Source organism: Manis pentadactyla, chromosome 2 (assembly GCF_030020395.1).
Source record: "Manis pentadactyla isolate mManPen7 chromosome 2, mManPen7.hap1, whole genome shotgun sequence".
NCBI lineage: Eukaryota > Metazoa > Chordata > Mammalia > Pholidota > Manidae > Manis > Manis pentadactyla.
In genome coordinates, this window is record NC_080020.1 from 113,733,615 (window position 1) to 113,758,715 (window position 25,101).

General features: G+C 37.6%; 1 protein-coding gene across 2 annotated transcripts in view; it reads right to left on the reverse strand.

Moving 5' to 3' along the window:
- The window catches only part of SPEF2 (sperm flagellar 2), a 253,222-nt gene extending 233,835 nt beyond the window's left edge, over positions 1–19,387 (reverse strand). Inside the window, exon 1 of one of the 2 annotated variants that reach the window (XM_057495904.1) lies at positions 19,214–19,387. In XM_057495904.1, coding sequence (XP_057351887.1) covers positions 19,214–19,271 — 58 coding nt within the window. In that variant the 5' untranslated portion in view covers positions 19,272–19,387. The remainder of the gene's footprint in view (positions 1–19,213) is intronic. The other variant, XM_057495894.1, reaches the window with a different exon arrangement.
- Between the last annotated feature and the right edge of the window lie 5,714 nt (positions 19,388–25,101).

The window sequence follows — 25,101 nt, forward strand, 5'->3', positions numbered from 1 at the left end:
ATGGGATGAAGTCCGGAAAGAGATCACAGATGCCAGAAAGGAAATCGCAGAAATGAAACAAACTCTGGAAGGGTTTATAAGCAGAATGGATAGAATGCAAGAGGCCATTGATGGAATTGAAATCAGAGAACAGGAACGCATAGAAGCTGACATAGAGAGAGACAAAAGGATCTCCAGGAATGAAACAATATTAAGAGAACTGTGTGACCAATCTAAAAGGAACAATATCCGTATTATAGGGGTCCCAGAAGAAGAAGAGAGAGGAAAAGAGATGGAAAGTATCTTAGAAGAAATAATTGCTGAAAACTTCCACACACTGGGGGAGGAAGTAATCAAACAGACCACGGAAATACACAGAACCCCCAACAGAAAGGATCCAAGAAGGGCAACACCAAGACACACAATAATTAAAATGGCAAAGATCAAGGACAAGGAAAGAGTGTTAAAGGCAGCTAGAGAGAAAAAGGTCACCTATAAAGGGAAACCCATCAGGCTAACGTCAGATTTCTCAACAGAAACCCTACAGGCCAGAAGAGAATGGCATGATATATTTAATACAATGAAACAGAAGGGCCTTGAACCAAGGATACTGTATCCAGCACGACTATCATTTAAATATGACGGTGGGATTAAACAATTCCCAGACAAACAAAAGCTGAGGGAATTTGCTTTCCACAAACCACCTCTACAGAACATCTTACAGGGACTGCTCTAGATGGGAGCACTCCTAGAAGGAGCACAGCACAAAACACCCAACATATGAAGAATCGAGGAGGAGGAACAAGAAGGGAGAGAAGAAAAGAATCTCCAGACAGTGTATATAACAGCTCAATAAGCGAGCTAAGTTAGGCAGTAAGATACTAAAGAGGCTAACCTTGAAACTTTGGTAACCACGAATTTAAAGCCTGCAATGGCAATAAGTACATATCTTTCAATAGTCACCCTAAATGTTAAGGGGTTGAATGCACCAATCAAAAGACACAGAGTAACAGAATGGATAAAAAAGCAAGACCCATCTATATGCTGCTTACAAGAAACTCACCTCAAACCCAAAGACATGTACAGACTAAAAGTCAAGGGATGGAAAAACATATTTCAAGCAAACAACAGTGAGAAGAAAGCAGGGGTTGCAGTACTAATATCAGACAAAATAGACTTCAAAACAAAGAAAGTAACAAGAGATAAAGAAGGACACTACATAATGATAAAGGGCTCAGTCAAACAAGAGGATATAACCATTCTAAATATATATGCACCCAACACAGGAGCACCAGCATATGTGAAACAAATACTAACAGAACTAAAGGGGGATATAGACTGCAATGCATTCATTCTAGGAGACTTCAACACACCACTCACCCCAAAGGATAGATCAACTGGGCAGAAAATAAGTAAGGACACGGAAGCACTGAACAACACAGTACAGCACATGGACCTAATAGACATCTATAGAACTCTACATCCAAAAGCAGCGGGATATACACTCTTCTCAAGTGCACATGGAACATTCTCCAGAATAGACCACATACTAGGCCACAAAAAGAGCCTCAGAAAATTCCAAAAGATTGAAATCCTACCAACCAACTTTTCAGACCACAAAGGCATAAAACTAGAAATAAACTGTACAAAGAAAGCAAAGAGGCTCACAAACACATGGAGGCTTAACAACACGCTCCTAAATAATCAATGGATCAATGACCAAATCAAAATGGAGATCCAGCAATATATGGAAACAAATGACAACAACAACACTAAGCCCCAACTTCTGTGGGACACAGCAAAAGCAGTCTTAAGAGGAAAGTATATAGCAATCCAAGCATATTTAAAAAAGGAAGAGCAATCCCAAAAATGAATGGTCTAATGTCACAATTATCGAAATTGGAAAAAGAAGAACAGATGAGGCCTAAGGTCAGCAGAAGGAGGGACATAATAAAGATCAGAGAAGAAATAAATAAAATTGAGAAGAATAAAACAATAGCAAAAATCAATGAAACCAAGAGCTGGTTCTTCGAGAAAATAAACAAAATAGATAAGCCTCTAGCCAGACTTATTAAGAAGAAAAGAGAGTCAACACAAATCAACAGTATCAGAAATGAGAAAGGAAAAATCACGACGGACCCCACGGAAATGCAAAGAATTATTGGAGAATACTATGAAAACCTATATGCTAACAAGCTGGGAAACTTAGGAGAAATGGACAACTTCCTAGAAAAATATAACCTTCCAAGATTGACCCAGGAAGAAACAGAAAATCTAAACAGACCAATTACCAGCAACGAAATTGAAGAGGTAATCAAAAAACTACCAAAGAACAAAACCCCCGGGCCAGATGGATTTACCTCGGAATTTTATCAGACATACAGGGAAGACATAATACCCATTCTCCTTAAAGTTTTCCAAAAAATAGAGGAGGAGGGGATACTCCCAAACTCATTCTATGAAGCTAACATCACCCTAATACCAAAACCAGGCAAAGACCCTACCAAAAAAGAAAACTACAGACCAATATCCCTGATGAACGTAGATGCAAAAATACTCAACAAAATATTAGCAAACCGAATTCAAAAATACATCAAAAGGATCATACACCATGACCAAGTGGGATTCATTCCAGGGATGCAAGGACGGTACAACATTCGAAAGTCCATCAACATCATCCACCACATCAACCAAAAGAAAGACAAAAACCACATGATCATCTCCATAGATGCTGAAAAAGCATTTGACAAAGTTCAACATCCATTCATGTTAAAAACTCTCAGCAAAATGGGAATAGAGGGCAAGTACCTCAACATAATAAAGGCCATCTATGATAAACCCACAGCCAACATTATATTGAACAGCGAGAAGCTGAAAGCATTTCCTCTGAGATCGGGAACTAGACAGGGATGCCCACTCTCTCCACTGTTATTTAACATAGTACTGGAGGTCCTAGCCATGGCAATCAGACAAAACAAAGAAATACAAGGAATCCAGATTGGGAAAGAAGAAGTTAAACTGTCACTATTTGCAGATGACATGATACTGCACATAAAAAACCCTAAAGACTCCACCCCAAAACAACTAGAACTGATATCGGAATACAGCAAAGTTGCAGGATACAAAATCAACACACAGAAATCTGTGGCTTTCCTATATACTAACAATGAACCAACAGAAAGAGAAATCAGGAAAACAACTCCATTCACAATTGCATCAAAAAAAATAAAATACCTAGGAATAAACCTAACCAAAGAAGTGAAAGACTTATACTCTGAAAACTACAAGTCACTCTTAAGAGAAATTAAAGGGGACACTAACAGATGGAAACTCATCCCATGCTCGTGGCTAGGAAGAATTAATATCGTGAAAATGGCCATCCTGCCCAAAGCAATATACAGATTTGATGCAATCCCTATGAAACTACCAGCAACATTCTTCAATGAACTGGAACAAATAATTCAAAAATTCATATGGAAACACCAAAGACCCCGAATAGCCAAAGCAATCCTGAGAAAGAAGAATAAAGTAGGGGGGATCTCACTCCCCAACTTCAAGCTCTACTATAAAGCCATAATGATCAAGACAATTTGGTACTGGCACAAGAGCAGAGCCACAGACTAATGGAACAGACCAGAGAATCCAGACATTAACCCAGACATATATGGTCAATTAATATTTGATAAAGGAGCCATGGACATACAATGGCGAAATGACAGTCTCTTCAACAGGTGGTGCTGGCAAAACTGGACAGCTACATGTAGGAGAATGAAACTGGACCATTGTCTAACCCCATATACAAAAGTAAACTCAAAATGGATCAAAGACCTGAATGTAAGCCATGAAACCATTAAACTCTTGGAAGAAAACATAGGCAAAAACCTCTTAGACATAAACATGAGTGACCTCTTTTTGAACATATCTCCCCGGGCAAGGAAAACAACAGCAAAAATGAGTAAGTGGGACTATATTAAGCTGAAAAGCTTCTGTACAGCAAAAGACACCATCAATAGAACAAGAAGGATCCCTACAGTATGGGAGAATATATTTGAAAATGACACATCCGATAAAGGCTTGACGTCCAGAATATATAAGGAGCTCACACGCCTCAACAAACAAAAAACAAATAACCCAATTAAAAAATGGGCAGAGGAACTGAACAGACAGTTCTCCAAAAAAGAAATACAGATGGCCAACAGACACATGAAAAGATGCTCCACATCGCTAATTATCAGAGAAATGCAAATTAAAACTACAATGAGGTATCACCTCACACCAGTAAGGATGGCTGCCATCCAAAAGACAAACAACAACAAATGTTGGCGAGGCTGTGGAGAAAGGGGAACAGTCCTACACTGCTGGTGGGAATGTAAGTTAGTTCATCCATTGTGGAAAGCAGTATGGACGTACATCAAAATGCTCAAAACAGACTTACCGTTTGACCCAGGAATTCCACTCCTAGGAATTTACCCTAAGAACGCAGCAATCAAGTTTGAGAAAGACAGATGCACCCCTATGTTTATTGCAGCACTATTTACAATAGCCAAGAATTGGAAGCAACCTAAATGTCCATCAATAGATGAATGGATAAAGAAGACGTGGTACATATACACAATGGAATACTACTCAGCCATAAGAAAAGGGCAAATCCAATCATTTGCAGCAACATGGATGGAGCTGGAGGGTATTATGCTCAGTGAAACAAGCCAAGCGGAGAAAGAGAAATACCAAATGATTTCACTTATCTGTGGAATATAAGAACAAAGGAAAAACTGAAGGAACAAAACAGCAGCAGAATCACAGAACTCAAGAATGGACTAACAGGTACCAAAGGGAAAGGGACTGGGGAGGATGGTTGGGTAGGGAGGGATAAGGGGGGGAGAAGTAGGGGGGTATTAAGATTAACATGCATGGGGGGGTAGGAGAAAAGGGAGGGCTGTACAACACAGAGAAGGCAAGTAGTGATTCTACAACATTTTGCTATGCTGATGGACAGTGACTGTAAAGGGGTTTATAGGGGAGACCTGGTATAGGGGAGAGCCTAGTAAACATAATATTCGTCATGTAAGTGTAGATTAGTGATAGCAAAAAAAAAAAAAAAAAAAAGGGCAGTTCCTGTGTGGTAACGTCCAACGAGTTCTACACAAGGGTATAAAGGGCATATAAAAGTGTAGGCAAAGGGTCTGTTTGTGTTTATACAGAGGATCAAAGCCTAATTGGGCTACCCCGAAAATGAACTAAGATACAATATGAAAAAGAACTTCCAACATCTGCACTCTCTGGAAGACTCATGCCAGAAGATGATCATCAAAAAACCCCAACAAAGATCCACGCACTGCTACAGCTGTAGATGCACTCATCCCACCAGTTCCTGGACTTGCCATGGGAATGAGGAAGGAGATATCTAAGCTGGCCTGTGCATACAGTAAAACAACAAAATTGGACTGGATCTATACTGTTGGAACTCAACCAAGAATTTGGAGAAGTGCAAATTGTAGCGCTCCAAAGTCTTACAACTACAAACTATTTACTGTTAAAAGAACATATGGCATGTGAACAGTCCCCAGGAATGGGTTGTTTTAATTTGTCTGATTTCTCTCAGACTGTTCAAGTTCAGTTGGACAATATCCACCATATCATAGATAAGTTTTCACAAATGCCTAAGGTGCCTAACTGGTTTTCTTGGTTTCACTGCAGATGGCTGGTAATTACAGATATGCTTTGGTTATGTAACTATACTCCTATTATGTTAATGTGTGTGTGCAATTTAAGTAGTAGCTTAAAACCTATACATGCTGAAGTTACTCTACAAGAAGATATATCAAAGAAATAATCAATCTTCCCATGTTTTCTTCCGCCTGCTACTTCTATAGCTTTTCTTCTTCCTTCCTAATTACAACCTTTAAATAGAATTCGTGCCTCATATCAAATTTACCGAGTATCATAATTCTTCCAAGTGGTAAAGATACCTCAAGACAAATGCTGGGCATAGAAGCCACAGGACATAAATATGCAAAGAAGTAAAAAGCTAACTTTTTCAAACAATAAGGCTTCCCTCTCACTTACCAACTTCACATTTCCCTGTATGGCCCCGGAAGATGACTGGTTAGCCAGAGACGGGTAAGATTCCTCAAGGGAGGAACAACCTAAGACAGGCACAGTCGCAGGGGGGCCATCAGGTGAGAAATTGGGGATCAACAGAGGTGAGGCTTAGAACCTCACCCCCCCGTTCTGAGAGAAATCTTCTGCATACGTGGATGTTTTATTGCCCTGGTCTAGCTTGGATTAACACATAGTCTACAGGCACACACCTGGTCATCTACATGTGCTCTCTTACAACACTAAACTATGTTTTCTACCTTTATCTTGTATCTACCTACCACTTCAGCATTTTATTAAAAATAATAATAATAGAGAGAGAAATGTGGTATCCACATATAAATCAAGTATAAAAACCAAATGAATATTCATATTTGAACTGACTGTTTAGAGTTCATAATGCATGAGCAAAACCGAAAGTTTCTGTGATGACTGCCCTTGTACTGTTCACTGTGTAATTTATTCATTATGTAAGAATTTGTTCTACATGTAAAAACTTGTTTGTTATGCCTCAGAAGATTGGAGAATGACAAAAATTAGGCTTGGGGTGGATTAATGATTGTGCATTGAGCATTGACTCCCCTATACAGAATTTTATTGTCGTTAACAACCATTTGATCAATAAATATGAGAGATGCCCTCACAAAAAAAAAAAAAAAAAAAAAGGATAGACTTCCAATGGTAAAATAAATTAGTAACCGGGATGTAATGTATAGCATAAGGAATATAGTCAAGATATTGTAACAGCCTGGTAGGGTGATAGCTGGAACCTAGAATTATGTATATAAATGTTCTACCACTGTGTTGTACACTTGAAACTCATGTAATGTAATACTGTGTGTCAACTACCCTTCAATAAAAAATAATTATTTAAAAAAAAAAAAAGAAAAGTCAAGCAAATTTGCTTTCATTTGAGAAAGAGAAAAGTAGCTGCAGAGGGCTGGAAACTGGCCTGGCCCCATCAGGCCTCAGTGTTCCTAGGAGCTGACCTGGCACTACAGCCGGACATTTGCATTCTTGTGCTGAACATAATCAATTTCACAACACACCAATACCAGATAAGACTACTCTGAGATACTGATGGATTAAGAGAATAACAAAATCCCTCTGTAATCATGTCTTTACTCAGACCAAGACAGTATTTTCCAAAACACAAAAAATAACCAATCATGGCCCTATACTGGCCACCATAAGTGAGTGGTTTCTGTTTTTTAACTAACTGGCTTTGCCTTGCTTTATTCTCCTTACTTACTAGGTAAGATTTATAAAGATAACTCAATCACAGAGTAGCCTATGCTTCTTGACAGAATCTTATTTAGAGTAAATACCACTTCCCTGAAACATCCTCAAACACAAACTAACAGAAGCCCAAATGTTTTAAGTCCTTTCTAACACCCTCTTACTGAGATGCCCCACAGTTCCCCATGGTATGTGTTCTCAATTGCTGGAAACAAGTCAATAAACTCATCTTTGTTTAACTACAGGCGTATCCTGTGGTCTTTGGCTGAAGGACACTGACAATTTCTTTTCCTCCAGTATAAGAACAGGATGATCATCTTTCTCTCTTGAAGACTTTATCATATTTCTAAAAATTTAGTATCTGAAACCGAATCTTCATATCATTATACCTTTCTTTAGTGGTTAAAATATTGGATGGGATTCTTGGGAATTTATATCTTAAAATTTTGATGTTGATTTACACAAGAGACTTCTATCAAATTTGCTCTCAATTTCTAGTCAGCAGAAGCCAAGTTTTAATCAAACAAAATGTTGCTGAGCTAGCCAGGGAATATAAAAATCTGTTGTATTACATGAGAAGCAATGTATTTCCTAATTACTCTGGGGGATGAGGGATGAGAAAATGTGCAGTTTCATGATACCAGGTTAAAAGTGGTATGAACACAAGTCAGCAGACCCAAAATCTACGGCTAACTTGCTATTACCTAGCTATATAAGCCTAAACAAATATAACTTTAGATCTAAAAAAGAATCTAGACATTTAATTCTTAACATATCATAAGGTCATAGACAAATAAAAGATCACCCCAATACATTAAAAATATTATATATAAATATATATTCAACAGGATATTTTAATATCTCTATTCTTAAAATAAAATTTGATACTTTTGAAAAGGTCTGGACATACAGCCTAATCAATAAAAAGTGCACTTAGTGCACAAGAGGACTGAAATAAAGAATGCCCCTGAAATTTGGGATAAATAGTAGAAAATACAACTTTCTAAAACAAAAATTTAATATAAAAGGATAAAATTAGCTAACTATAGAGACCCACTTATTAAAAAAAAAACCCAAGTAACAAGGGGCATAGAATATTTTTTTAAGTCACAATTTCTTTAAATTTTTTATACCTCATGTAAACTATAATCTTGTGATATATTAATTAACGTTATTCAGAGTAAAGGCTTGCCACAAAGAAAAAGGAATACACTAATATGATGATGACAGAAGCTTTGTAGCAGTAGTAACACTGGAAAATATCACTGAACAGTATCTTTTATCCATGTACTGGTAGAAGAGGAGAAGCAGGGAACTGGACTCTAATCTAGCCTGTCACAGCTCTGCAGGTAAACTATCTCCTGAACAGAAAAGTAAACACAAGTATTAGCTTGATTTGAGGGTTCTTTTGATAATATCTGATTGTCAGTGAGAATCTGATCTATAAATTTGGTTTTCTCCTGAGTGTACCAGCCCATTAAGAGAGGACCTCATGTCTAATTGCCATTATGGGTTATACTGCTACCCTTTTCCTCATGATAAATTGGTACCCTGGTTTATAATTTCAATGCAATTTCATTTCACTTAGTATGAAACAATCCTAAGAACTTGCTTAAAATGATGAAATGGATGAAATCACAAAACTGAGGATCAAAGTACCCAAGGAGACTTCTTCAGATGGACCAATCCATATGGTTCAGCCTAAAACAATATTTCACTTTTGCCTCATTCATATACTCTCATGTAATAAGCAATTATTTACTAAATTCCCATTATGTGACAGGTACAATTGTAGGCATTATTCTAAAGTAAGAGACAGAAAAAAAGTCGAAATATTTGTTGATTATATAGATCTGGTATAGATGTTAGGCATTGTGGTAGACATTTTCCATTTGCAATCTCATTTGATGCCCTCCCAAATATAGATAAATTATTATTCTTCTCAGAGCATAAAATTGGGAACTAAATATCATTTCTACTTTGGATACTACAAAATCAATATTTAGAGATACTTAACTTTCCCAAAACCAGTTTTCTCTTTGTTGAACATCTGTTACTATTAATAACAATGTTTATAACTATTGAAATAATTAAAATATGCATAAGGTATTTTTAATTTTCAATATAACCAAACCTAGAATCCACAATAATATGGTCTATCTTGTATATCAACCTTTACAAAGGATCTGATCCATACAACACATAGAATTCAAAGGCTTGTACTCATTTATGAAGAAAGTCTAGTTATGACATTCTGATACTAATTTCCTCTTACTGGTGAATTCAAATAGTTTTGTAAACAGAGGAAGTGTTTACTCTTAAAAGTAACAGAGTTCTTAAAGAATTTCACAGCAAATGTTTTAGTCGAATTATATTACTTATTTTTCATTATAAAAATAATCCCTTGAATATCAGATGTAATCTTGTGTTGAGCAACTTTTTGTTACCTAAGACAATTCATTGACATATAGATCTAAGCATTATGCTCAAGAAGAAATGATCTATTTAAATTTAAGTCACTGCAGATCCATAGTATTGATAACATAGATTTGAATCTTTGTATGTTAAGATTGATCAAGTCTCTAGTGACTCCCAGAAACCTCACTATGTGGAGGGAGACTATTCTCAATTGAGCATCATTGGAATTTATTTCCTTTACAGCTGATATTTATAGTAGTCCAGGAAAGACAAAACTCAATATGATCTGCTTTATTCAAATTGACTTCTACCTTTCAGAATAAACTAGAAATCAATCAGTTTTAGCTGTCTCTCCAAAGACTGAACCATCGTTCAGCTTTATCGAGGCAGCAAATGCACTCACTTAGTATTCTCATTCAGTTTTATTTGTCCCAGCAAGCAACATACACACCACTTCTAAACAAACATTCTCTAAATCCACATTTTCCATTTAGACATTGAGGAATTATGTTTTGCCCTGAGAAGTTACAACATGCCTGGATGATTGAATTTCTGTACTCTTTGTGACTTCAAATTGAATGATAAGACTTACAAAGGGAGCTCAAGAGGGGGCAGAAAAAACATGGTAGCATGAGAAGTGAGGCAGAAACCTCCTCCCAAAATCACATAAAACACAAAAATACAGCATATGCAACTAATCCTGAAAAAGCGACCTTAAGACTGCAGAACAGACTGCTTATATCTGGGGAAAAAGAGAAGACCTCACCAAAAAGGGTAAAAAAACAAAGCCATGATCTGGCAGGACCCAAGCCCTCTCTCCCAATACCAGACCATAGATGGGAGGAAGAGAAATGGAGCCAGGAGGAAGTAGAAGCCCAGGACTGCTGAAAATCCAGCCCTGGAGATCTTCCCTGAGAACACAAACCCACATTCAATGGAGCTCTGGAGATCAACAGGGTTGGAAAGTAAAGATGGGCAGAATGCTTAGAGAGACTGAGATTCTAGCCACTTGTGGAGACAGGTATACACAACTGTCCCCCAAGGAACAAAAACAGGTGAGTGGTTTGAAGGACTTCCCAGTGCAAGAAGGGCACTAAAGAGGCAAAGATTACACAGAGCTCACTGCTCAGGAGAAAAGGCAGGTAGTTAAAACCTTTCTGGCAAGCTCAGCCTGGCAGGTTGGGAACTCTTTGGAGCTTCAGATGCTCCACCCCCTTGGCTGGCAACACAGTTCTGAGGCCCCCAACTGTAGTACACAGCCTGCCTCTCTTTCCTCTGAGCTGGGGCTAGTACTGCTCACCTGCAACCAAGCCATTGTGCCAGGCTAACTGGAGGGTGGCCCCACACATGGTAGCTACAGAGGCATAGCACAGAGGCTTCTCCCTGCATGCACAGCTCACTGGACCTGGCAGTGGAGGCAGGTGTTATAGCCAGGAGGGCACGAAACCCTCCCAGCTGATGCCAGTTCCCAGCACCTGTGACCCCTGCCATTGCTGCAGGTGCATGGCAGCTCCAGAGAGTACAGCTTCTAGGGACCACCTACACAAAGTTATTATTCCATAGGAAACAGTAAAAAAATGAAATGGCAAAGAAATTTGGTCCAAACAAAATTACAAGAAAAAATGCCAGAAAGAAGGCTTAGTGAAACTGAAATCACCAATCTTCTTGATAAACATTTCAAAATAAAAATCATAAACATGCTCACAGAGCTATAGAAAAATATTCAAGATCTCAGGGTGGACTTCAAGAAAGAGACAGAAACTTTAAAAAATACAGTATCTGAAATGAAACATACAATGGAGGGATTTAAAAGTAGATTATATGAGGTAGAGGAGACGGTAAATGAAATAGAAATTAGAAAACAGGAAAACAAAGTAGCCGAGGAACAGAGAGAGAAAAGAATTTCTAGGAATGAAACAACAATAAGAGAGCTGCACAACCAATCCAAAAGAAACAATATTCACATTATAGGGGTACCAGAAGAAGAAGAGAGAGGAAAAGGGATGGAAATGTCTTTGAATAAATAATTGCTAAAAACTTCCCAATCTAGGGAAGGAAATATTCCCTAAGGCCATTGAAGTGCACAGATCTCCCAACACAAGGGACCCAAGGAAGACAACACCAAAACATATAATAATTAAATTGGCAAAGATCAAGGACAAGGACAGAGTATTGAAAGCAGCCAGAGAGAGTAAAAAGATCACTTATAAAGGAAACCCCATCAGGCTATCAGCAGACTTCTCAGCAGAAACCTTATAGGTCAGAAAGGAGTGGCATGATATATTTAATGCAATGAAACAGAAGGCCCTCCAACCAAGAATAATCTATGTGGCAAGATTATTATTTAAATTTGAAGCATGATTAAACAATTCCCAGATAAGCAAAAGTTGAGAGAATTCACCACCATCAAACCAGCTCTATAAGAAATTTTAAAGGGACTGCTTTAGATATAAATGCTCTTTGGGCTAAATAGATGTCTGCCACCAGAGAAAAGAAACCCACAGTAAAGGTAGAAGAACAACTAATTACCAAGCAAATACAAAATTAAGTGAACTACTCACAAAGTTAGTCAAGGGATACACAAAGAGTACAGAATATGACACCTAATATACAAAGAATGGAGGAGGAAGAAAAAGAGAAAGGGGAGGGAAAAAAGGAACCTTCAGATTGTATTTGAAATAGAGTAATAAACAATTTAAGATAGACTTTTAGATAGAAAGGAAGCTATCCTTGAATCTTTGATAACAATTCTAAAGCCGATAATGGCAATAAATACATATCTATCAATAATCACCCTAAATGTAAATGGACTGAATGCACCAAACAAAAGACGCAGAGTTGCAGAAAAGATAAAAAAAAAAAAAAGACCCATCTACATGCTGCCTACAAGAGACTCACTTCAAACCCAAAGACATACACAGACTGAAAGTAAAGGGATGGGAAAAGATATTTCATGTAACTAATAGGGAGAAAAAAGCAGGAGTTTCAGTACTTGTATAGGACAAAACAGACTCCAAAACAAAGAAAGTAACAAAAGACAAAAAAGGACATTGCATAATGACAAAGGGGTCAGTCCAACAAGGGAATATAACCATTATAAATATCTATGCACCCAATGTAGGAGCACCTAAATATGTGAAACAAATACTAATAGAATTAAAGGGGAAATAGAATGCAACACATTCATCTTAGGAGATTTCAACATACCAGTCACACCAAAAGACAGATTAACCAGACAGAAAATAAGTAAGGAGACAGAGGCCTTGAACAACTCATTAGAACAGATGGACCCAATAGATGTCTACAGAACACTCCACTCAAAAGCAGCAGGATACACATTCTTCACAAGTGCACATGGTATGTTTTCCAGACTAGGTCACAGACTAGGCCACAAAAAGAGCCACAACAAATACAGAAAGATTGAAATTGTGCCAACCAGTTTCTCAGACCATAAAGGTATGAAACTAGAAACAAATTATGCAAAGAAAACAAAAAAGCCCACAAATACATGGAGGCTTAACAACATGCTTGTAAATAATCAATGGATCAATGACCAAATTAAAACAGAAATCAAGCAATATATGGAGACAAATGAAAACAATTCAACAGCCCAAAATATGTGGGATACAGTGAAGGCAGTTCTAAGAGGAAAGTATATAGCAATCCAGGCCTACCTCAAGAAAGTAGAACATTCCAAAATGAGCAGTCTAAACTCAAAATTAATGAAACAAGAAAAAGAAGAACAAATTAAGCCCAAAGTCAGTAGAAGGAGGGACATAATAAAGATCAGTGCAGAAATAAAGAAAATTGAGATGAATAAATCAATAGAAAAAACCAATGAAATCAGGAGCTGGTTCTTTGAGAAAATAAACAAAATAGATAAACCCCTAGCCAGACTTCACAAGAAAAAAAGAAAGTGTACACACATAAACAGACCCAGAAATGAAAAAGGAAAAATCACTACAGACACCACAGAAATACAAAGAATTACTAGAGAATACTATGAAAAATTATATGCCAGAATATTGGATAACCTAGAAGAAATGGAAAACTTTCTAGAAAAATACAACTTTCCAAGAATAACCCAGGAAGAAACAAAAAATATGAACAGACCAGTTACCAGCAATGAAATCAACCTGGTAATCAAAAAACTACCTAAGAACAATTACAGACCAATATCCCTGATGAATATAGATGCAAAAATACTCAACAAAATTTAGCAAACCGAATTCAAAAATACATCAAAAAGGTCATCCATCATGATCAAATTGGATTTATTCCAGGGATACAAGAATGATACAACATTTGAAAATCCATCAACATCATCCACCACATCAACAAAAAGGACAAAAATCACCTGGTCATCTCAACAGATGATGAAAAAGCATTTGAAAAAATTCAACATCCATTCATGATAAAAACTCTCAACAAAATGGGTATAGAGAGTAAGTACTTCAACATAATAAAGGTCATATATGATAAACCCACAGCCAACATCATACTTAAAAGCAAAAAGTTGACAGCTTTCCCTCTATGATTAGGCACAAGGATGCCCACTCTCACCACTTTTATTCACCATAGTACTGGAGGTCCTAACCATGGTAACTGGACAACACAAAGAAGTAAAAGGCATCTAGATTGGTAAGTAAGAAGTTAAACTGTTACTGTTTGCATAAGACATGATACTGTACATAAAAAACCCTAAAGAATCCACCCCAAAACTACTAGAAGTAATAATTGAATTCAGCAAAGTTTCAGGAACCACCAAAGTCCCTGAATAGTCAAAGCAATCATGAGAAGGAAGAACAGCAAAGTTGCAGGATACAAAATTAATACACAGAAATCTGTTGCATTCCTATATACTGACAATGAATGAGCAGAAAGAGAACTCAAGAATACAATTCCATTTACAATTGCATCAAAAAGAATAAAATACCTAGGAATAAACCTAACCAAGGAGGCAAAAGAACTTTAGTCTGAAAACTACAAGACACTCAAGAGAAAATGAAGAAGACACCAATAAATGGAACTACACCCCATACTCACAGATAGGAAGAATTAATATTGTTAAAATGGCCCTCCTGTCTAAAGCAATCTACAGATTCAATGCAATACCTATCAAAATATCAACAGCATTCTTCAGTGAACTAAAACAAATAGTTGTAAAATTCATATGGAACCACCAAAGACCCTGAATAGCCAAAGCAATTGTGAGAAGGAAGAATAAAGCTGGGGGAATTATGCTCCCTAACTTCAAGCTCTACTACAAAGCCACAGTAATCAAAACAATTTTATCTTGGCATAAGACCATCCCCATATATAATGGAAAAGAATAGAAAGCCCAGATACAAACCCAAGCATATATGGCCAATTCATATACAATAAAGGAGTCATGGATATACAATGGGGAAATGACAACCTCTTCAACAGCTGGTGTTGGCAAAACTGCACAGCTACATGTAAGAGAATGAAACTGGATTACTGTCTAACTCCATACACAAAAGCAAACTCAAAATGGATAAAAAACCTGAATGTAAGTCATGAAACCATAAAATTCATTGAAGAAAAATAGGTAAAAGTCTCTTGAATACAAACATGAGCAACTTTCTTCTGAACACATCTCCTTGGGCAAGGGAAACAAAAACAAACATGAATATATGGGATTACATAAAACTAAAAAGCTTCTGTACAGCAAAGGACACCATCAGCAGAAAAAAAAGGCATCCTACAATTTGGGAGAATATATTTGTAAACGACTTATCTGGAAGGAGTTAACACCCAAAATACATAAAGAGTTCACATGAGTCAACACCCAAAAAACAAACAACCCAATTAAAAAATGCGCAGAGGATCTGAACACACACTTCTCCAAAGAAATATGAATGGCCAACAGGCACATGAAATGATGCTCCATATCACTAATCACCATGGAAATGCAAATTAAAATCACAATGAGATATCACCTCACACCAGTGAGGATGGCCAACATCCAACAGACAAGAAATAACAAATGCTGGCAAGGATGCAGAGAAAGTGGAACCTTCCTACACTGTTGGTAGGAATGTAAATTAGATAAACCATTGTGGAAAGCAATATGGAGGTTCTTCAAAAAATTTAAAATAGAAATACCCTTTGACCCAGTAATTCCACTCCTAGGAACTTACCCAAACAAAACAAGATCCTTGGTTCAAAAAGACATATGTACCCCTATATTTATTGCAGCACTATTTACAAGTATATAATAGTATATATTTGTATATAGTGTATATTTACTATAAATATTACTATAAATAGTGTATATTACCATAGCCAAGATATGGAAGCAACCTAAGTGTCCATCAGTAGATGAAAGGATGAAGATGTGTTACATATACACAATGGAATATTATTCAGCCATAAAAAGAAAATAAATACTACCACTTGCAACAACATGGATGGAGGTAGTGGACATTATGCTCAATGAAATAAGCCAGGTAGAGAAAGACAAGTACCAAATGATTTCACTCATTTGTGGAGTATAGCAACAAAGCAAAATTGAAGGAACAAAACAGCAGCACACTCAAGACTCCAAGAAGGGACTAGCAGTTACCAAAGAGAAGGAGTTGGGGAAGGTGTGTGGGGAGGAAGGGAGAAGGAAATTAAGGGGCCCTATAATTAGCACTCATAATATAGATAGGTCATGGGGAAGGCAGTACAGCACTAAGAAGAAAAGTAGTGACTCTATAGCATCTTACAACACTGATAGTGACTGCAGTGGGTTGGGGGGAGACTTGATAATATGGGTGAATGTTGAAACCACAAGGTTGCTCATGTGAAACCTTCATAAGACTGTATATCAATGATACTATAATTTTTTTTTAAAGCCAGCAATCTTCTTCCCCAGGGTGCTTGCAGAAGCCAAAATATGAAAATCCATGTATATATCAAAAGTACAGTATAGGTTTCTCCATACATTTCTCTATGCCTATGTAAACAAATATACATATTCATATATATACGTGTGTGTGTGTGTGTGTGTGTGTATGTGTCGGTCTGTCACTCTGTCTGCATTTCCTAGCTGGCACAAAAATGGAATTATACTAGTCACAATGAGCTATAATTTTTGTTTTTTAATTGACAAAAATACATGAATATCCTTTAGGTCAAAAGTTGTAACAACTAATTGGCTATTTCTAATAACTGCATAATAATCCAAAGCTTGAATACAGTATCATTTATCCAAGTATTTTACTACTGAAGGATATTCAGATTGCTTCCATTTCTTTTCTTTTGCTCCTATAATCCATGTAGCAATAAACATCATTTTTCAAATATTCTTACATATTGGTGATTTTATTTTATTTTTGTATGGTAATTTCTGAAAAGTGAGATTTAGTATTCACTATGTCCCAAGTAGTATTTTAAATGCTTTACATTTATTATCTCATGCAATCTTGACACAACTTGATGAGGTATTATCATTACTCCTATTTTGAGCATCATGATACTAGCGATGGATTTCAACCCAGGCAGTTGGCCTCTAAGTCCCTGCTCTGGACAGGACCCTTATCTCAGAATTACGATTACTTTCCCCAGAGGTTATGCCTACTTACAGTCCTTCCATGGTTGTACAATTAAGTTAGACAAAGCCTTTCATTTTACAGCACGGAATGGCTTATCTAATGATGGGCACCAACAACAGGCAGTGTGCTTCCTCAGTTGCAGAGACCTTATCTTGTTTGTTTCCAAATGCAGTTGGGTGTGCTCCCTACAGCCTTTTACAGTATGGAACTTGGTTATTTCAGGACTGACTCTCTCTATTGGCTACTCTTAACAGTTGATATCAAGAAACAACTGCTAGTGATGCGATGCAGAATGCCACAGCTGTCTCTGCTAACACCTTCTGGATTTATACTTAAGGGAAAAAGTTTTTGGGAATTTTCCATTCATAGTTTATGTTGCTAAAATTCTTACTTAAACAGTTTCCAATCTTTTAATCTCCACACAGTGAAGTAATTCTTCCTTCTCCTCTCAAAACCAAAATTCCAAAAACTGGTTACAATTATAATGGCAGACTACCATTTTTATGTTTCTTATTAATGTCATTTATTTTTTGCAAAAGTGTTTCAATATGCAATATTGTCCTCGGGACTTGAGCAAAGTATGTGCCTTTTAGTAATCAAATAAATGAACCAAATTAAATTCAGCAATGTGCAACTGATTTTCTTTGGAAGAATATAACTTAAGGGCATGATACTGTACTTTGGCTCCTATGGTGAGAGAGGAATAAGAAAAGAAAAATGTGAAACATTGTCCTCAGTTCAGCATCATATTTAGGTGAGAAGCAGGGATATGACGGGAAGATCATAGAATCCTGGAAAAGAATTTATTGTGGTTTGCAGGGAACATGTGGGTGGTGATTTGGCAAAGAAAAGGTCCTGGGTTTTTGCCTCAAGAAATGCAACTGGAGGTGCTCCAATGTTAAAGATTCTAATGCTGATAATAAGCACTTTGTTGCTGCAGAAACACTACTAGTCTAGCAAATTCTGTGGATGACCTAAGGTTAGGATGGTAGTGTTGCCACTCTGTAAAACTTGGCCTTATTCAAGGTGCTTCTGGGAAAACAGACTGAAATGACTTGAGCTGAAAACCTCTTTCCTTGAGCAAAACCCTTACCAGCTGGAAAATGAACTCTTGTTGAAGAAACAATGGAAAGAAGTTGCGATGGAGAAGTTCAGAGTGCTGTGCTGAAATTACTTGGCTGCCATAGAAGTTGCCAGCATGTAAAATTGCTTCTGTGGTTGTGGGATTTAAAAGTTTGGGGTGGCAATTTCATGGTTGAGATAAAACCAAGTTAGTGAATAAGGTCAGCTTTGGCCAAGAGTGAGCAGTGGTCAGAAACAGCTAATGTTTGTAAATGTGCAAGCAGTTAAAACTGCTCAAATTTGTGAATGTTAACATATCCTCTACTAACTCATTTCACAGACACCCCTCTCCTGCTAGACAGTTAGGTATGGAAAGTCTGATTGGATCTATTTTGTACTGGAGGGAACACTCAGAAGAAAGTATGGTAGCTTGTCCAGGGACACATATCTAATAATGCAGTAGCTGGCTTTAAGGCTTCCTGTTTCATTGGTCAGCCAGCACACCATGCTTCTCAGGATGTGAAGAGAGCAATGTCAGGCCCAGATTAGAGTCCAGCAAATTCTTCTCTCCACAGGAGCAAGGAGCCTTCCCTCAATCCTCTGCTGGCTTAGAACCACACAGTGGGTCAGATACTGCGGGGTTAGGCCCACCGTAATGATGGATAACTCGGCAGCGGCGGAGCGGTCATGGGAGAAGCCCTGTGGTGACCGAGGTGAGCTGGAGGGGCCCAAAGGACCGGCCTGGGGCGCTGTGGACCCGCAGGCGCCCCACCTGCGCAGCTCGCACCTTTCCCTCCACTTTCCATCCGCGCTCGCAGGCCCCTAGCCCGCTCTCCCTGGGCCGTGTCACTCACTCACGGTCTGGGACACCTTCAACTCCTGGTTGAGCCACTGGCACAGGATCTCCGACATGGTTCGGCCCGAGCCTCGGATCGCAAGCAGGTACTTGGAACCTGCTGGAAACCGCCCGCCGGCTGCGTCCTCCTGTTGCCAAGGGCTCCGTTGCTAAGGAAGCGTATCCAGGCCGTAGCTAGGTGAAAGGCTACAGAGAAGAGGGGCACCAGAGCCCAGCGGCGGAGGACGGAAAATCCCGGCCTGCCCCCTGCTGGCGGTAACGGGATGTGCGCAGGCGCAGGGGGCTCCGGAGGGCCAGGGACGGCGGTGGGGAGCACGTAAGAGGATTGAGAGTTTAGAGGGGAGCGAAGAGATAGGCTTCATTGAAGGGTAAATCTTCTTTTCTTCCTGTTTCTCTTTTAAAGGAGAACCTGTGGAAGTTCTTGCTCTAATGGCAGTTTTGTAATTGTCTTATAAATTGCCAGTTTTAATCGCCGTATTTTAAGGGCTATCTTGGCCGAATGCGTCTTACTTTTTAGTCCCGGACCTGCTGTGTAGGGCCTGACACCCAGCAGCATTCAGTAGCTTTTGGTGGTGGTGGTGCAGGACTAAGAGTTAGGATATCTCTGCCTTGTTTTGAGAGGTGAATATTTAATGACCTTATATTCTGTCAGTGTTTCCTCCCAGGTAATTACTTTAAATTTTATTTGGACAAAGACTGCTGCCATCATGACCAAATGTTACTTTAGTCCCCTTTGAACCTTCTTTCTGCTGAGGCCCAGAGCTTGAGCTCTGTCCTCTGCCTCTTTTAGTCCAGTTTTAATAGGAATCCTGCTGGGTCAATTTAATGAAAATAATCCACTCCCCATATCTGATCAAATTCCTTATCTTCAATCCTTGATATCTGGTCATCCTGGCTTTCAGCAAGACTCCTGTCAAGTCAGTTCAGCCAGAATCCCCTTACTTGTGGTATTTCCTCTTAGTGATTTTCCATCCACTGACCCCAATCCTGCTCCTCGACTATAAATCCCCACTTTTATTGCTATGTTCAGAATTGAACCTCAACTCTTTCCCTGACTATAAAATCCCATGCATTTGTCCCTGGAATAAAGTTTTCCTTACTGTCTTTAACAAGTGCCAGAAAAAATTTCTTTTAATAATTTCTAAAAGTTTAGAAGGAATAGTAGAAAAATTATGTATACATACTTATTATGTATATATAACCTTATATGCATAAGTAATGTACATAATAGTATATATGTGTATGTCACAAGTGTAAGTTTTCCCCCAAAAGGGCTGGATACACGATATTGTGATTCTTTTAAACCATAGAAACAATAATAGTAATGTCCTACTGGAGCAGATATCTTTTAAGATTAATTTGAGATTGATCTGTGTGTTCCAATTGGATAAAAGCTTAGTACCATTTGACTGTTGGCTTTACTTAAGTGTTTAATCTCTCATCCCTAAGTTTCCTCACCCCCAACACAACAGGCATGACTCTGATGGGAATGCTAGGAAGGATTCATTGCTAACAGAATTGGGGCTCAATACATTTGATATGTCTCACTTTAGGATTATCCAAATTCAAAGGATTATATGATTCCAAAAAGCCTCTATAGCTGGGGGCCTATATCTAATAACATTTCAGTCATTGGAAACAGGTCATCCCTGAAAATACTTCTCAGGTATGGATATGTGCCTAGAAATGGCCTCTGTGGCACTCCTTGTCATCCTGATAGTATATTTTAAGTTGATGACTGATGCAATAGTTTGTAAGAGGTTCCGAGCTTTAATTTCAGTCTGTAGAACCTGGGAGATAGAAAACAATGTTTTCTAGTTTGCTAAGAAAATTACTTTAGGGGAAGGATGTGTAGATGCTGGTGCACCAGAAGAGAATGTATGAGCTCATGAACCATCTAGAGAAATGGGCTGCTATTCCCACATCAAAGCAAAAATTTCTGTGCCGACCATAGGAACCACCTGGTTGTTGTTTATTGTTCATTTCAAAGGATTATTTGTCGTATTTGTCTTTAGAACCCAGCTCCAAACAATATAATCTGCCAATGTGGTATTTTAGAACAGAAGTTTATATACAGGATTTAGAGAAATGAAGATATAGACACTTGATACAATAAAAGGCAAAGTCATTTTACTAAAAGCATATTTTTTCAGTTCCTCAAGCATCCAATTTGAAAATGATCTAACAAAGTATAATGAAAATTTGAGCTAATACTTAAATACATGCAATTCATTATGTGTTTTTCTTGAAATTGCTAATTTGGTTTTTAGTCTGAATTTAACATTTAATCTATTGCCTCCCATTGAAATCCCAGCTCTGGGTACATTTTCTAGTACTGGTCATGTTGGCAGTTTGTGTTAAAATGATAAGTGACTTGTTTGTTCCCCCATGTGGAATCAGTTGAGAGAAGAGATGATTAAAGAAATGGACAGTTTCTCATCTGTTCCTGAGATTGCTTCCTAATTGTTTTTAAATTAAAAGCTTTAGTATATTTGGTTCCTGCACCCAACTGTAACTACCACACCAGTTTTAAAATTAAATTTAAAAAGTATTTTGAAAGCATTACCTATCATTTAATTATAAATATTTATTTCTCCTCTGTAAATAATCAAGGGTGGACTATAAGGAGTTTATTTTGAGATCACAGGTTGGTTTGAAAAGTCACGCTGTGTACTGAAATGGAATACACATTATTCCTTTAAAAAATAATTTTAAGATTTTTTTCAGAAGTGGAATTTCGCACTAACAATAAAGCCCAAGGTTTGGAACAGACACATGTGGGTCCAGATATCTACTTTTCATATGACTAGCTCTTCAACTTTGGAAAAACTGCTTAACCTCTCTGAACCTCAGTTTTCTTGTCTATAGGATAAGCGCATCAATATGTGTTTGACAGACTTGTAAGGATTCAATGCCTGGATCATATGCTATACAAATGTTTCTTTGCTTTTCTCCTGAGGGTATATGAATTTCTCATTGCATTACTGGCAGGCTTAGTGTTGAGTAGCTTAGATTTGCTTATAATGCCTTAAAAAGTTTTTGAGGCAATTATTTCATATGACTGCTTAGATTTTATTTATGACTAATTTGATACTTATGTATGCATAAATACATATACATAAGCTGATTTTTTAAAATCTTATTTTCTTCCCCACATATGCCTTGTATGCTTCATTTTCCATCATATCACCTTAGATCATTCTCTCATTCCCTCTCAGCATGTTTCACAATGGCGTTGCTCACTCTACATTCATTAATTCAACAAATGCTTCCCCTAATGTCCACAATAACCACCTAAGCTACATGTCCCTGTCTCTTGCCCTCTTTGGAACCCAGCTCCAAACAACATAATCTTCCAAAGTGGTATTTTAGAAGAGAAGTTTTTAACCAGATTTAGATAAATGAGGATACAGACACTTTATAAAAGGCAAAGCTCTTTATTTCATAAAAAGTCATACTGTGTAACCAGTCCAGTTCATATTCCTAAAGCCCTTGTCTATTCCTCAGCTCAAGCACCTTCATAAATTTCACTAGAGCAGTGTTTACTGACTATGGGTCTTGACTTCTTAACAAAATATGAAGTTTATTCAGTAGGTCATGCCAGAATTATTTATAAGCGAAACAGTGAAGAATAAAATATGATGGTAAATGTTAGAGGACACTTCATGTAGAAAGAGCAAATGTGTGTGGGGGGGGGGTGTTGTTTTTTTGGGGGGGAAACATCTTTATAGTTACTGTCCTGGAGGAGGAAGAGTCCATTGAAAATCCTTAACAGTGTAGCCATAATCCAATCTTAACCATAAACCACAAAATCCCTTCTCACAGATTGCTCACGTTTTCTCACCAGGTCCCACTCTCCCTCCTCTGTCTGCAAAAAGACACTTCCTATCTCAGCCAATCCTACCCGTTCTTCAGGGTACAGCTCACCAGCCACCACCTCACAGAACACCCCACTCCTTCCATCTTCCCAAGGTCTTCTCCCTTTGAAAGCTCAAATTAAGTACTTTCTTTTCAACTTCCATCCAAGATGCCTAATTTACCAGCTACCCACAGCTTGGCCAACAACTCAGTTTTGCAATCTTCTAACTTTTTTCTCAACACGTTTTCAAACGAGTATTGATTTAGGCTCTTTCAGCCCTTGTTATTTATGGCAAAAAAACAGTAGAACTGTGAAAGTTTAACTTTATTTAAACATACTTGAAGTCTTTTCTATTGAAACAGATATAACCCTTTCATGTGTCTTATTTTCTAGGTCCACATGACTTGCCTTATGTAGGAAATTGCATATTTCTCAAACATTTAAATTTCAAATCTTAGCAATCAGATTTTAAATAAAATCAACTTAAAAATAAAACAAAAACTTGGTGACCATTTCAGGAAAATGTGTCATATATTCTATAACTGAGACAGATAAGCAAAGTTATTCTATCAGAATTCTTTCTCTAATTTCTAATTTCCCCATACTGAAAGTTTCAAAAAGTCAAACCACACTTTAGTATCTGAAATTTAGAGCCCTGAATTTATGTCTGACTTTTTCTTTCCTTAGTAAAAATTTGATTACCAGTAATTACCAGTAAATCAGTTTTGCTGACTGTAATCAAATTATTCTCATAGCAGCATTGCACTTGTGCAGATAGGCTCACATCCTTTCAAATGACTATTGATTTAGATCACAGATTATGTTTTACAGAAAACTGGATCTCTCTGTGTGCAAGCTTTGCAGCTAACTCCACTGTAGTTTCTCTCTAAAACAATGTATATCCTCTAGAGAATCAGGGTTTTGATGAATTGATTAATTCCTTCAAGTCATTATCCTCTAAATTTCTCCTCTTTGTGGGATCTTTATTATGCTCCCAGTTTTCCATATGCAGACAACAGTCCATCTTGTATTTCTGAATACTACTAGCAGACTAATCTGTATCATGCTACTCCTCATACCTTCTAAAACTGCAGTAGTTCCTCATTTCCCATCAAGGATATATATCCAGACTTTCCCAACACTCCATACATAACATGGTTCAATTCTACTCAATGAATCTCTAATTCCACATATTCCCATCATGAATAACAATACACCATGCTAATTCCTGACTCTATTCTTTCTGACCAGTTGCACCAAAGCCTATTCTTTAATTCAAGTTAGATTTCTTTCCTAAAATTATCATTGACAGCCCTAATTCATAGCCTTTTCTCTCAACTCCAGTGGGCTAAAATGCACCAGTAGAATCTTGGATATCTTAATACATGGATTGCTTATCATGCTCACATATCTAGAACCTACAACAAATTTTCACATCCCAAACCTAGAACTGCCAAAATGCTCATTCAGTAACGACTGCAGCATGAATCCATGAGTGTTATCAGGATTTTTAACATGCATCACTCATTTTAGCACATGTATATTATGCTGTATAATTTGTTCTTTTGTGTCATGGGCTGGGTCCCATTCATTAGTCTGTGCTTAAGATAGTGATGATCATTAAGGGACATGTGAACATGGGAACTGTTTCTTCCTGTGTTCTACTTCCAGTTATGGCCATGATAGAATAAGGGATATCATACTTCCCATCCACTCCATTCAATTATAAAAATGGAACAATAGGTAAAGCAACTTTTTGGGCAGTGGATATATAGTGCACATTCACCCCAGATTTCTTCCTGGGGGAGTTTTCCTTGCTGTGGCTTAAGTAAATGGACACCAAACAGAGAGTAAAGTTCTCACTGGATGGAGGAAGCATTTGGAATTTTGGGCTAAAGAAGCAGCTAGAATTTGTAGGATAGGATAATGGCAAAGAAGCTATGTAGAGAAGGAGATCCATAAATTAGCTTGATGTCCCTTTGAATCTAGCCAAATGATAATAAACAGTGCAAACCAGGAGACAATAG